Source organism: Saccostrea cucullata, unplaced genomic scaffold (genome assembly GCF_032062105.1).
Source record: "Saccostrea cucullata isolate Sc308-1 unplaced genomic scaffold, CSIRO_AGI_Scuc_v1 ctg363, whole genome shotgun sequence".
NCBI lineage: Eukaryota > Metazoa > Mollusca > Bivalvia > Ostreida > Ostreidae > Saccostrea > Saccostrea cuccullata.
Genome location: NW_026927640.1, coordinates 298669 through 314863, shown reverse-complemented (window position 1 = coordinate 314863; position 16195 = coordinate 298669). Strand labels below are relative to the sequence as shown.

The window sequence follows — 16195 nt, the reverse complement described above, 5'->3', positions numbered from 1 at the left end:
AACTTTTGCCAAGAAAACGAAATAAATCTATAGACATTTCAGAGTGAAAATATGCTCTTTTCAAGAAGTATAAAATCGACAGTCAGCACTTTTGACTTAAGGTAGGATTCTTCTCACATTTCTTGTATTTAAAGATTAATGAGGACAGTATCACTAAGTGATGGTATCAGTGAGATTCAATTTGACTGTTTAATATTAGAGGCAAGGTCAGGTCAAAGTCATTACCTTTTTCCTAGACATTAAGAATAAAAAATTACTGTTTCCAATCATTCGATCCCCACTTGTAATTCAAAAGATTGAATGTTTTTCTTGTTGCATAAAAAGATACTACCATATAGGGTCTATAAGATGGTTTTACCAAATTGACATGGATAATTTAAATAAATATTTGCTAATCCGAATTTCCTCTACTTTTCTTAAATTTTTAGGATTTATTAGTTATATTTATATGCTTCCTATATTTAACCTTTTCCAATTTTCACATATAGTAAAGTTGTCACATAAAGGTACAAAATAATACAATAACTAAAAGTTTTGATCGTTTACTAAGAGAGAAATAACACTTTTTACGGATTTTTGGCTCAACTTCGTACTTAGATTTGAAGCATTTAAAAGCCAACCTAGTTCTAGTATGTGTGAAAAATTTCATTTATTTGATATATTTTGACACTTTAGTCCCTTATTATTTAACTTACATTTGAAAATTTTGTCTAGTCTTTGATTGCGTAAAAATTATAACTAAGTTCAATGTTCGATGATAATTTTGAGAGGCAGAGAACAAGATATTTTCATACGCCACTGTTGCAACTACTATTGAAATAATTATATCAATAGAGGTTGAGAATGCATTTCAATAGCAAACATAGTTAGTAACCACTATTGAAATAATTATATCAATAGTGGTTGAGAGCGCAGTTCAATAACAAACATAGTTAGTAACCATTATTGAAATGCACCCACTATTGGAATATTTATATCAATAGTGGTTGAGAGTGCATTTCAATAACAAACATAGACAGTAACCACTATTGAAATACGACTACTATTGAAATAATGATATCAATAGTGGGTGAGATTCATTTCAATAACAAACAAAGGTTGCAATCACTATTGAAATAATGTTCACTTTTGAAATAAAAATTTCAATATGGATTAAATTATTGATTTCAATAGTGCATTGAACAATGAATCCAATATATGAGCCTCGTCGGATAGAAACCGACCTTATCGTATGCAACGTCATAATGAGAAAAAAGCGAATAAATTTGAGAAAGATTTCCCGGTATTATTACTACACATGATTTTCACGTGAAGGAATGTTTTAGACATCGTTAACTGCAGTTCAAAGATTTTTTCTTTTAAAAATTTGATCATTTTAAACATGTACTAATAAAATAAACAAATTTTAAATGTAATCCCCTTCGTAGAGCCTTATTTTTTTTATTGTTACCATGGATCAATGTAAACAAAAGCCAGAGGAATTCCGAGTCCGATCTGCACTTATTTTTTTTTTCAAATAGCAGAAGACGTAAGGCCATATTTAACACCAGATAAATAATAAGTTGGTAGACATATAGCGAAGAAAAAATGGCATGGTGCATTACTGAGGAAGTACAGAATATATTTTTTATTTTAGTTTAGAGTTTAAATTTTAGCCTGAGGAGACGTAATCTGGTACAGAAAATCGCATATGTACTGATGCAGTAATAGCCTAGTGTGTGAACTTCATTTACTATCATCGTGTGCACATGTATTCATTCATTCACGATTAAATTCGCAATATTATATTAGATATAATACTTAATGTTTCATGTCTTTGAATGAATTTACGTGTATTTTAATAATTTATCACAGAAATAACCAACCAACCAAAACAAAACAAACAGCTATGCATATCGATTCAGTACAAAGTATCCAACAGGTCTAGGCGGCCTCTGTTTTTGGAGGATAGATTTTATCCTCTAGAAACAGAGGGTGGAGGTGTCGCCACCTACCGGACTTTCAAAACAAAGGGCAGTCTAAACCAAACAAATAACAGCAACTCTTGCATCTCAAGTCCCAGTTTATGTACCGTACTCTGATTTTTCAACCAAAACAAATAAAAGGTTAAATTTCATACGATGATGGTTAAATATAGGTATTTAAATCATTTTAACGAATTTTGGTAATTTGCAGTCAATAAATTATTCATTTGAAAGCTTTGTTAAAGACCCTTTCCTGTCTGAAAATTAATTATAGCCAACCTCATTTTCCGGTACCATAATTATGTGTTAACAGCATAAAAGTTTTAAAAAACATATTTTTGAAAAATTCAGTTTCATTATTATTTCATTTAATAAGACGGTAGAGGAATTTTTCTTTGAAGTTTGCTCTTCTGCACGGGACTACAGTGGGCGGAGCTACTTTCCGTTCTGTATTAGTCTTCTATACTGTTGTATGTGTATACATCTAATAAAACTGAAATATTAAGACCCCTGAAATAAATTAGGATCAATCTCCATCATCTGACTTAAATTCAATTGCGTCTACCCGTTGTCAAAACTAATCTGACTGAAACTTACGTTGTCCGTGGAAATATATATAGTGCGAATGCATAGTCCCCGTCGAGGCCTCATCTAAGAACTCTAGCGAAATTTACATGCTGCACAGCTAAAAAGTGGGATTTTTTTCTTAATTTCTCTAAATAATATTTATTTTATCTTTGCTTAATTAAATTATCAGGCAGAGTGTATTTTGTCTTTACAGTACGTTTTCTTCTGTGTTTCCTTTTCCTCTAATCTTTAATTAAAAGAAATATGAAACTAATGTTATTTATGTATTGTTTGAACATTTAAGTGCCTTTTTATTTGTCCTGATAGGGAAAAAACATAAAAATTAAACAAAATAACAAGAAATATTAAGTAGAAATGAAGCGCAAGAAGTGCCAACTTTGAAAGCGTATTGTAAAAATTCTAGACATAGAATCTCAAATCGCCACATACAATTGATAGTTTAATGTCTGATCTTTTATTTAATCATTTCCTTAAAAAAGATGTTTATTCTCTCTATCTAAACTTTTGTCTCTCTTCCATTACCAGATTTTAAGTTAATTTCCTTAAATATTTAACTCCTTATTTTGCAAGTTTATAAAAAATACTGACGATGGATTATCAATGATTTTTAAATTTCTTTAACTTGGCTGGCGAAAATGTAAGAAGCTGGGCCCGGTTTGTAAAACATATCCTTCTACGTCATTAATATTTCAAAGAGTTGTAAACCAAAAAAAAAAATACTCTAAAGTCGGATGATAAAAAACAATAGTTTTGTGAAAGGTGTTTTAAATATTCAGCAAAATGTTAAGTAGTTTGAACTCCGTTAATACCAAACTTTTCTGCAAAAATCATCTTGAGCAGTATTTCACCTGTTCGTGAAGAACGGAATATGGTTCCGTTTTGTACTAAGACTTTCAATTATAACATCAAAACGTTTTCTACATTATAAAATTCTTATAATATATATATATAATTATAAATCTCAATTTTTTTATTTGATTTTTTTTTTTACAAAATCATTAAACAAATAATTGAAATGTCTATAATTTTATAAGTGTTGTGTTGGACTGGGTAGAGACGGGATAGCAGAATGTTGTCGATGCGTACGCTGCGTGCCTTTATGCATATTATTTTTCTGTAAAGGAGAGTTAATGATTTATTATTTTTTTTTTGGGGGGGGGGGGTCTTCTTAAGTCAGCATACATGAATGTATATAAAGCTACCCAGCAGGCTAAATATGATATAATTTATTTTAGAATCCTACGCACCCAAGCTGAATCCGACTATCTAATTCATAGCATTATTTATTCTTTTTTTAATTGGTTTAACTGCATTTCCTAATAAAATATTTATTAAGACATTCTCAATAGAGTTTATACATAATCAATTCTCTTTTTAACATTTATTTCGTTTGCAGTTAATCGACTTGTAAAAGAAAGAAAATGTTCTGGCACATGGTTTTATATCGTAATTCAACATAGCTTGTGTTTTTCTTTTTCTTTCCCTCAATTCATTTCTAATACTCCGTGTAACAAAGAAATTATAATTTTGTATTTCTGAAATTCATTATGGTATTCCTTCATTTTTTTCTGTTGATAAAAATATTTAGTAAACGTTATATAAAATCTCTTTTTCAAATTCATTAGAATGTTGCGTTACAAATAAACTATCATCGTCGGAAATCCACGAGTGATCTAGTCTTTACTTATCACCCGGTAATACATGTAAGTAGTGATGATAAACTCTATGCTATAAAGAACAAAAAATGAAAAATCTCCTTCCAAAAATGATGCATTCATACTTATTGAGTCGAGAATTTTAGCCAATGTGTATACAATTATGTTTCCCGTGACTTTCCGCTACATGTAACTCTAAATCTTATTTTTCCTAAATTAGGTGGGGTCTCTCACATACAAAGTTAATAAAAATGTACGAACGACGCATGATTATTATTTTATTTTACAATGAACTTAAAATTATTTACATCAAATTGATTTTAAAGTAAAATTTTGTACATTATGAGATATTTTGTTGATGAACACAGAGAAAAATCCTTTTGAACGGTTAACATATTTTTGAAATTATAGTCCGTCGGCTGGAACGTTAAATAGTTCCCTATATTAAGGTTATCAACTACATGTATTTTGCATGCAACAGATAAAAAATTTCCCGCCGATAATTGCTGAAATCTTGCCGACTCGGCGTTGAGCAAAATTCAATCAATCAATAACTTGTACATGTATATTTACTTATTTATTTTTCTATATTATGGATAATAGTCATTTGATGAAAAGACGATTGGGTTTTTACTAGGAGGGGGGGGGGGGGTAGTGTAAAGACATAATGGCTAATTTTTTGTCGAGCTATCCGTCCAATTACAACCAAGCGAGAATGATGTGGAGGGAAAGAGGATGTATATATAAGGACTAGCTATTTGAAGGTGAATGTAGCTGCAGTAGAGACGGTTTAGGGGGGGTCCTAATAAAATGAGCTTACTTTTAGACACAGTGCTAGTATCACACCATGTTTGATTTTACGTAATCACTATGTATATACAGATGGATGTGATTTTTTTAAATTTACCTTGAGAATAATTATTATAGCATGATTTAAATTTTGGTTTTATTGGCTGGATGATTCATGTATTTTCTGTAAGAAACTAGGTATTTCTGAGATCGAATTCGAATCCCTGTATATTTTTTTTTACTCGATCTCATTGGTTCCCTTTTCCTTTACATGGTGATTACGTAAAAACAAACATAGTGTGTTAACTAACTTGCATGCTTTGAGGATACAGGCTTTATCAAACGTAAAGGCAGCATAATGTAGATCTATATTTTGTTTATTGGAAGTTCAGTTATTCATAGAGACAAAGCTGTCGGTACAAAAGACAGAAAAGTAGAAATTAAAGATCTTGGGGGGGGGGGGGGGTTGAGTATTTGCTTTTTAAAGAATTTAAAATATAATAAACACAGTTTTTGTGATTGTACATCATGATCATCTGTTTTTGTCATTTATTAAGCAATTCTTTTAACTTAGGCATAATGACCGCTTGCATTGCTACGCGTTGACAGGTGCCCTACCAAACAACCTGAGAATAAACCATGACGTCACAATTGAATCGTGAAAAAAAACGATATGTTCTGAGTTAATTTTGCAAACATACCAATTTCAAAATGTAATAACTTTGTTATAATTGAAGATATTTTGATTCCGTTTTCAGTTTTTGTAATAGTTTTACATGGACCATTAAAAAACACAAAAATCTCAAATTCGATAAATTTTACCATAAGGTCGATTTCTATCCGACGAGGCTCATATATTGAAATACTAGTAATTATTTCAAAAGTTGCTGACGCGGTGAAACTTTTCTTTCAATACTGGTAGTATATTTCAATAGTGGTTGAAACCTATGGTTACAATATTGACAAGCACTCTCACCCACTATTAAATAATTATTTCAGTAGTGCTCGTATTTCAATAGTGGTTGAAACCTATGGTTATTATATTGAAATGCACTCTCACCCAATATCTCAATAGTGGTCGTATTTCAATACTGTTTATTACCTATGTTTGTTTTTGAAATGCACCCTCAACCACTATTGATATAATTATTTCAATAGTGGTCGTATTTCATTAGTGGTTACTAACTATGTTTGTTATTGAAATGCACTCTCAACCACTATTGATATAATTATTTCAATAGTGGTCGTATTTCAATAATGGTTACTAACTATGTTTGCTACTGAAATGCACTCTCAACCACTATTGATATAATTATTTCAATAGTGGTTGCAACACGCCACCATTCCACCAAAAATATAGTCCCTACTAGTTTTCAAATGCAGTTTACCATTTCTATTTAAAGTTGTATAATTGTGATGAGGAAACAAAAATATGGTCTTTTAAATCCCTTACATCTAAATATATAAGACATATCAACAAATGTGCTTTGAATATTCCATCTAGTCAGAAACCAGTGAAGAATCCTACCTTAATTATATGTTATCGACCAATCAACTTATATTGGTATCGACCAATCAACTAACTTGAGGTCTAATGTCTTTTAACTCTTTTTCAAGATGTTTTCATATAAAATTAGATCTTGGGGTAGGATTTTTACCTCACCTCAACGAAGTTTGGGGAGCTTATGTAATACCCTCGGCGTCGGTGTCGGCGACGGCGTCCCAGGTTAAGGTTAAGTTTTTTGGAGCAGTTTTCTTTTTAAGTACTTCTATGTCCTATATTGATAAGACATGCATGGAAGATGTTACTAGTGTGTTTCATTGTATCAGTCAAATTTTCAGATGCTGCAATTTCAGCAAAGGAATGACCAGGTTCATGTTTTTGGAGCAGGTTAACATTTTTGGTGCAGTTTTTGGTGTAGGTCTCATTTCCGAGTAACTAAAAGCCCTATGTAGACCAAACTTGCATGGATGATACATCTAAGCATGCACACTACCAGGCCTGCTTCGGATGCTGAATCTGACCTACATACCTACATTTTCCGCATAAGTGAACAGGTTAATTCTTTTGGTGCAGGTCTCACTTCCAAGTAACTATGAGCACTATGGTGACCAAACTTGCATGGATGGTACATCTAAGGATGCATAATACCAGACTTGCTTCGGATGCTGAATCTGACATACATTTTCATTTTCCGCTTGAGTGAACAGGTTAAAGTTTTGGTGCAGTTTTTATATCAAAGATAACTATGAGCCCTATAGTGACCAAACTTGCACGGATGGTATATCTTAGGATGCATACTACCAGACTTGCTTCGGATGCTGAATCTGACCTATATTTTCCGCTTGAGTGAACAAGTTAAAGTGTTTGGTGCAGTTTTCATTTCCTAGTTACTATGAGCCCTATAATGACCAAACTTGCATGGGTGATGCATCTTAGGGTGAATACTACCAGACTTGCTTCGGATGCTGTATCTGACCTACATTTTCCGCATGAGTTAACAGGTTAATTCTTTTGGTGCAGGTCTCACTTCCAAGTAAGTATGAGCACTATAGTGACCAAACTTGTATGGATGATACATCTTAGGATGCATAATACCAGACTTGCTTCGGATGCTGAATCTGACATACATTTTCTGGTTGAGTGAACAGGTTAAAGTTTTTGGTGCAGGTTTCATTTCCTAGTTACTATGAGCCCTATAATGACCAAACTTGCATGGGTGATACATCTTAGGGTGAATACTACCAGACTTGCTTCGGATGCTGTATCTGACCTACATTTTCCGCATGAGTTAACAGGTTAATTCTTTTGGTGCAGGTCTCACTTCCAAGTAAGTATGAGCACTATAGTGACCAAACTTGTATGGATGATACATCTTAGGATGCATAATACCAGACTTGCTTCGGATGCTGAATCTGACATACATTTTCTGGTTGAGTGAACAGGTTAAAGTTTTTGGTGCAGGTTTCATTTCCTAGTTACTATGAGCCCTATAATGACCAAACTTGCATGGATGTTACATCTTAGGATGCATACTACCGACTTGCTTTGGATGCTGAATCTGACCTACGTTTTCTGGTTGAGTGAAAAGGTTAAAGTTTTTGGTGCAAGATTCATTTTCAAGTGACTTTGAGTTCTTTAATAACCAATCTTGCATGGATTATACATCTAATGGTGCATTCTACCAAGCTGGCTTCAGATGCTGAATATGACCTACATTTTCTGGATTAGTGAAAAGGTTATTTTTTTAATTCAGGTTTCATTCCAAATAACTTTGAGTCTATGTTGAGCAAACTTGCATGGAAGATATATCTTATGATGCACACTAATGTTCAGATGCTGAATTCGACATAGATTTTCCATGCATATAATGGACCTGTTAAAAGTTATTGGTGCAGGTTTATTACCAAGAAACTATAAGGCTTATATAAACCAAACCTGCACAAATGAGGCATCAAGGGGTGAAAACTCTCATACTTGCTTCAGATGCTGGATTTCAATTACGTTTGCATGATGAAGAACTAGTTTGAAGTTTTTATATAGGCCTATTCTAAAGTATCAAATCAAAATTGCATAAATTTTACATTTTTGGGTGTACACTTTTTGTTGGTTAATTGTTTGACTTTGCCTTACTTAAAGACAATATTCGTTGAGGTGAGCTCTGTAATCTTTGATTACCTATGTTTTAATCAAATATTTAATCTATGATGTTGTCCACATAGGGTACATTTGAAATACGTGCAAGAACAATAATATATGACAGAAGACAACTTAAAATATCATTGGTTCCTGTGGTTCCTGTGGTTTTTCATTTGCACTACCATGTCAAGTAGCACACGGCAGGTGTAGGTCGACAGGTGAAGTTAACTCCTATATGGCATTTAATCCCACCTCTGTTGTTTCTAGAGGTTCTTGTTTATTTTATTCCCGATTTGTTATTCGCAGACATAATCATGGGTCGTACATTGGCTACTTCGTTTATTTCCGATTGTTATACCTTTCTCTTTGTACTAATTCTGACCCTTTAGGGCTCAAGGTTGCTGTAAACGGTCAACAGGGAATGTTGCTCCTCTTTGGCACCTGATCCATTCTTTGAAATTTCCTCTATGGTCTCTATTTATGCCGTATTGACAGAGTTGTATTGTTTGTGGGTTTTATGAGATCCTGTTCGTTATCTTCACTTTTTTTGTGTTGTGTCCACGGACTTTAGAGATTGATTACAATTCGTTACATCCATACTTAACCTACATAGGACTGTATTATTCACTTTGATCCTTAAATAAAGGATGAACTAGACGGTATCGATCAATTATAAAATAAAATACCTCTGATGAAGTCGTTTCTTCATTTTCATAAGACAAAGTATCTTTATTCTGAAACGAGAATTGTAATTATAGATAGATCTGCAATCACGCAAAAATGATACTTCGAATTACTTGATCGAATATAATCACGACGTGAAATTTATATTTTCAAATTAAAAAGTACACATTTGCAAGTGGTAAGTTTCATTTTAGCAATTCTATTTTGAGAAAAAAAAATATTTACTGAGCTAGGACTTCGAAATGAGGCAAACTGTTTTAATTTCCTTCTTTCCTCCATAGGCTATAAAAGATAAAAAGAAATGTTAAATCAACAAAGGTAATTAAACGTCTATATTGCCTCCTAAGCAGATAAAGTAAATCAGATATAAAGTATTTTCAATAAACCTCCAGCATATAATTAAAAAGACTTCATCCCAGTCTTGTGCGTAATTCCTGAACACAAGGAGAAGAATTTATCTAAAGAATTTGTTAGTTCGCTTATTATGCCAGAAACTTGACAGAAGTAAAAGTAGTAAAAGAGTAAATAAGAAGAAAATATTTTTTTGAAAATTAACACATTTTAAATTATCCCCTCCCTTTGGTCAGTTCCTTGAATCAGGATGTCATTTCGATGTCTATAGCAGCCCACCAGTTTCGAGGTTAAAAGGTTTATAATTGTTTATCATAAAAATACTAGGAGTTGTTTGACTGATTCAAGAGAAAAGATTTTACTTTAATCATTTTAGTTTTTGGTCACACTCTAGTGTCCAAGAGAATCAGAGATTATAATTTTTACAAGTTTTCTCCTTTAACCATAAATCCTATATACTATATATATTAAAATTCGTTCATCAGACAAGATGCTGGAAATGTTCAAACGCTCATAAAAGACAGATGAATCACATTATATACTGACACGCAAAAGAAACGCAACAAGCAGTAATCTACAAATGTTTGATTTTTTTATCTTATGATTTTCAAAAGCGAATAAAGTAAGGCTAAACTCAGTTTTCAGAACATCAGAGATTTTATAAAAATGTTAAATGTTTATCTGTTTACTTTACTAAGTAAAATATGACTGTTAAAACACCCCCCTCCCAGCCATTCAAATAAAACGAGCAAGACTGCCCTTAACAACAATTGCAGCTTAATTTCTTCGATACGATAGGGACATTAGTATCGAGATCTGAGCGAAGTAATTATTCTTTGGCATTTTTAAATACCCGTTTTTCAGATGATTAGGTCGAATTTTAAATGTGAGCAGTGTAGCCACCCGTCGACTTCCGGTACAAAGACTGTCTTTAATGCATATGATACGTAAGACCCTGTTGAGGTGTAATGTAGTGAAATTTCACATCACCAACTCTCCATCACCTTTACATTGAAATTTTCCAGCCAGAGCAATGGAAATGCGTACATAAGACATTTTCAAGTAGCCTTAGCATCGGTACGGGAAACGAAAGGAGAGTTTATTTTTTGAAATATTGCTGCATTACTTATGATGAACAGTAAAAAACCCTTAAAACTCCATAATATTGCCAAATGTTTTGTTAATCATGCAATTTTTGATTTCTGTTAAGCAGACACAAACTTGACTTCCGGTTATGGTATTGAAATCGTTCAACCGATAAATTACCGATGTTTACCAAATTGAAGATATTCATAATTTTAAGATACAAAATTCTTTACTTTACATAATTATTTCCCCCTAAAGTAGGGTGTTGCGTTTCTTTTGCGTGTCAGTATACCATCATACGGCGACAGGTAGAACATAAGGTCTTCAGGACACAGTGTCCTTATAAAATATTTTCGAATAAGCCAATTTCTAAGTTTATTTGAAACATTAACTGACCAACATTTGGGATGTGCTTTGTTCAGGCGACTCCCTGGAATAACTATGTACCCTCTTCGGTCCTTTTGGGTCTACACTTTCCAATGTTTTCGGGGAATCTCCATTCTAAAAAATATGATAGAACAGAAAAAATATATAGTAGATTTACTCAATTTTCTCAATAAATGGGACTGATATTTTTATTCATGAAGAATAAGCAATAATGTTGCAGTAAGGGTTATGAAATTGTCAGAGTAAAATGCAACATTAAGTTAATTTTCAATAAATTAAAGTCTTTTGAGATATAGAAGTCAGGAATAACCAATTTGGCGATGAACTGAGTTTTCCATCTTCGGGGAAATAATAGACTATAGTTCTTGGTTATAAAACATTAAGCGTTCATATAAAGATACACTTTAAAATTTCAAAATGCTTAAAGTATAAATGTTGGCTTTCCTAATCTTCAATTTCGTTTAAAAACAAAATTCCCAATTATAGATACATGTAGACATGTTTAAAAAGAACTGAAAAGTCGACAGTACTTTTTAAATATTTTTGGTTTGGGTACAATTTAGTAATTTCAATTTTTCTAAAAGTATCCTAAATGTTTTATTTAAGTATTCACACCTGATTTACATCACTTCTCAAAAATATTGTACACTTTGCTTTAAAATTTTAGCTTCTTTATTATTAAATCTATGGTCAGGGTGTTACTCTCTAACAAGCACATACTCAGAAGGAAGGATTTGATGATACATTGAAAGCATGTTTTATTGTTTTCCGCTACTAATGAGCTGAAAAACAAACTATATTAACAAAAAGGTAACAACGATTTTTCGTGCTCTCTTGTATTTAGAATCGGCAATTGAGTCTCTTGCATGTCTAAGTGTTATTGAATCTGCAAAGTTAAACATCAGTATAAGCAAATTAAAGTAAACTGCAGAGTGCACCAACTGCAGTTTCCTGTTGTTCTCAAGAGAGAAGTGAATGGGACTTACAAAATATACAAATACAAACTATCATTAAGTCAATTGCAGACTGTCATTTTTCATACTAACAGTTAGGCCATTTTTTACACACAGAATTGTCAAAGGATTTTCCCATTATTTCATTACCTGCGTACGGAGTTTATATATCAGTTGATTCGATACGCAAGAGCATGGTCTACGTATGAACACTTTCTAAAACGAGGTAAATTATTGACGAACTAGTTGTTGAAACAAGAATACCGTTTAAAGTCATCATTTCGTAAGTTCTATGGTCGATACAATGACGTCAGCAAATTAATTTATCATTGAGTCAAATGCTGACTGACGCTTTTCATACCAATTGTTAGTCCATTATTTATACACCGAATTGACGACGGTTTTTTCTGTTATTTCTCGAGCATGACAAGGAGCACACGATAGGTGTGACACCGGTCGGCAGAGAATGCTCACTCCTCCATGGCAACTGAATTAACTTCTGGGGGTTTTTACCATAATTAAATTTGTTATCGCAGACTAGTTCTTCCAACAATCTGTTTGGGATTCCTTATGTTTAATTAATCAAACCTGTTGAATTTATTCAAAGAGTTTGACAATAAGAAATATCGAAGACTTTTTATAAAATAATATTTTTATTTGTATTTTGATTGGATATTCACATATATCTTACTAAACTGGAAATAATAGATTCTTTAAAAGCTTTATGGAAAGTATTTGTTTACTATCAACTTCAGAGTATTTGTGTGTACAATCAGAATGTTTTTTATCAAACATCTTCGCTAGCCAAGGGTTTCTGATACGCTACTCTCCTCATAAACCCTCGGCCTACGGTGTTCATAGAAATCGGGATTTTTTTCCAGAGTTCTGATTGGATTTCAGTACACCAGGTCGACCAATCAGCAATTGTTTTTTGTAAATGACGATATTTGCGTTCGGAATACATCTTCTCTCTTTAATCTCGATAATGAAAAACACAAGTAAACAACGATCCGTAAGATAACATTCAATTCTATGAATAGCCATGGTGTCATCCAATATCTTCTAAATATGTGATTAAGAATCTATATTGAAGCTTCAGATTTGTTCTATAAATAATGAATAAACATAACTCAATTTTTGCTTCTTAATTATTCTTGAAAAAACTTTGATTTAATTTTTTTAACACGTGTCTTTATTTCTGGCGATGACGCAATCTGTGCGTACCAGATAGATTCGAGATCACGTGACGGAAAACAATCCTGTCTTTTGACTTCAACGTATGCCAAGGGTTTATGAGGAGAGGAGCATATCAGAAACCCTTGGCTAGCGAAGATGTTTATCAAAATGATCTTGCAAATAACTATGTTAATTAATGACTTCCATTTTACTGGAAACTAGCTGTCTATAAGGTTTAAAAACCTTGACCTTTATCAGGACTTCACTTTTATATAAAATACGGAATATTCCGCCTATCTATTCGGTACATAGGGTTCACGGTAGGTATTACAGGTCGACAGAGGATACTGAATCCTCTTAGGCACCCGATACTCAGTTTGAAATCTCTCTCTCTCTCTCTTTCTCTCTCTCTCTCTCTCTCTCTCTCTTCTTCTCTCTTTCTCTCTCACCTGACTTGGTGCATTTTGTACCACACTCCTCAGAACTGGACCGACATCCACCGGCCTCTCGTTGATCCGCTCCTGAATCTCTGCTGATCTTTCATTTTTCACATTCACTGCTTTATTTTGTACCTGTGTAATGACCAGTCGATCGATACTATAGTTTGACCCTGAAGGTTTGTACATTCATAAAAATGACTCAAAGCTTAACATAGGATAATTTATTGTCGCTCAATTGCCCTTCCCTGATCTTGACAAAATTTGAAGAATTCATGATTAATTTCACTTACGTTGTTTTCTTCATTATTTGTCTTGTGTTCTGTGAGCTGTTTTGTTTCTTCTGGGGCTTCTATGTCCTTGTTTTTATTCTGTGTGAAAAGGATGTATTAAATTGACATTTACAAAATTAGAAAAGAAATTTTTAATGACACCCCATGGAACATTACAACATACGGAGTACTTGACATTATTCATAATCAGACCTTTTTGCTTTTCCTGAAGGAAAATTTTCCCGACTTGTCCTTTTTCTTATTCTGTAAAAGAAAAGCAAGGAATGAATTGTTGTGCTACATATATTTCAGAGAATATTCCAATACCATCGTACAACACTCAACACTCAAAATCTGGTTAACTCTGGAAAGTAGATGGAATGTTCATGTATGTACATTATTAAGACTATCTGGCATAAAACCATGTTTCAGGGAAGGTACAAGTCTTTTTTAAAAGAAAGATGCAAACCTTAACACCCCTCCCCCCTCAAGGGGCACTCTTTTTGTCTGAAACAAATTCTCATTCAAAAAATAAAATTTATTTTATTTTTATATTCTCTTATTTTTAGTACACTTGTTTGTATATTTGAAACAAAATTTTACTTGCATTTAAAGTCAGAGTAATCAATACCATTTTTAATTAATGAATTACATAGATAAAAATGAATAATAATACAACGAAATAATTGGAAAATATGTTTAGTTATCATATACTTCTTTTCCAGTTAAACAGTAAGCGATAAAAAGGACTCGTCATAATTTTCTGATTTTATGTAGATGCATATGTATATATATATGCTCTAAAGTTTTTCTTCTTTTTTTATTTCAAATAAAATATCACGACAATCAAAACACTTTTATAACAGCTTAATTATTTGGACTCACTCTTTAGATCCGGGGGATGGAAATCTATATATCAATGATATGCCGTCTCACAGACACTAGATAAACTTAAGTGTTTTATGCCTAGACTACCTGGTTTCTCTTCCGTTAAGTGCAACACACTTGTGCAGACTTGAAATGACAAACTTAAACGTACAAGTAAAAATACGATCTAAAATGGGGCATAGACAGCAAAGCTTCCATATCTACTATGTTTCAACACCTGTGTACATTGGGAAAACTTCCATCACATATTTATATACATGTAAACAAATATAACCAGGTGAGAGAGGTCAAGCATGAATTTTGACAGATACAGTTTTAAGCCAGTTCAAAGCGAAAGTAGAAAAGTATTCTGGTAGTTCTTATTTTAAAACAATATTAATGGCATTTAGAAAGCAAATACACATATATTCAACTAAAAATAATATTATTGTACTGAGAAAATTATAAAGCAGAGTAATTTACCAAATATACACGTACACAAAATTACGTATTACGCCAACATCTGGTCACATATGTTTGCATAAATTCAGTATTCTGTTAATATACTTATATACAAAAGAAACACAATCTTACCATATTACCATGGCTACAGTAAAAGCATAATAAAAGGAAAAATCATGTTATCGCCAGGGCCCAATTCCATGGCATCGACGGGACTGTGCTTTATATCATTATTTATAGAACATGGAATTATATATGTTAGTTTCAGTTTCGTATCGGTGGAACAAACAAATGTACAGAGTACATTTGTTATGTTAACTACTCTATATATGTAACGGGAGAGACTCTTTTAGGATAATATATAATTTCGTTAATATTTCCATGTGTCAGAAATAGAAAATGTATATAAATCACATGATTTGTCGGATTGATAATCATTCCTTCCTTTGTGACAAACGGGAAGTAATTGATATCCAGGCATTTCCACTTCGTGTTGCAACATACGATTATTTAAGGACTACTGTTCCATTTCTTTTTTTCTTTTTATCCAAAAAAAGAGAAGATATGTACTATTATGTCCTAAATATCTTCATAATACGTCCTATTTTTTTTAACCTAGTGTGTTTTCATTATATATTTATTATTTATATATATTTATCATTATATATCTATTATTCATATATTAATAATTATATAATTATTCAATTATCAATAAAATTATAATTCCAGTGTATTATTATTTTTTAATATAAAATACAATTATATGTTTTAAACCATGCTAATCGAAGGGAACATTTTTCTCTCAAATAATCAACCTTATCTCTTTTATATCCACCAATCACGTTATTAAATCTTATAATATTTCCCCTCACGTGTCGGTTAAT

The 16195-nt window shown here is 32.3% G+C and overlaps 1 protein-coding gene across 1 annotated transcript; it reads right to left on the bottom strand.

The window, feature by feature from the left end:
* Positions 1-9322: 9322 nt before the first annotated feature.
* On the bottom strand, positions 9323-15553 carry LOC134275078 (uncharacterized; the record flags this gene model as incomplete). Its single annotated transcript, XM_062757317.1, has 7 exons — positions 15444-15553; positions 14196-14246; positions 14004-14081; positions 13723-13857; positions 11154-11258; positions 9546-9602; positions 9323-9370 (listed from the first exon to the last, which is right to left on the bottom strand). Coding segments are annotated over exons 1-7 (477 nt in total), but the record flags the coding sequence as incomplete, so codon positions are not given.
* Between the last annotated feature and the right edge of the window lie 642 nt (positions 15554-16195).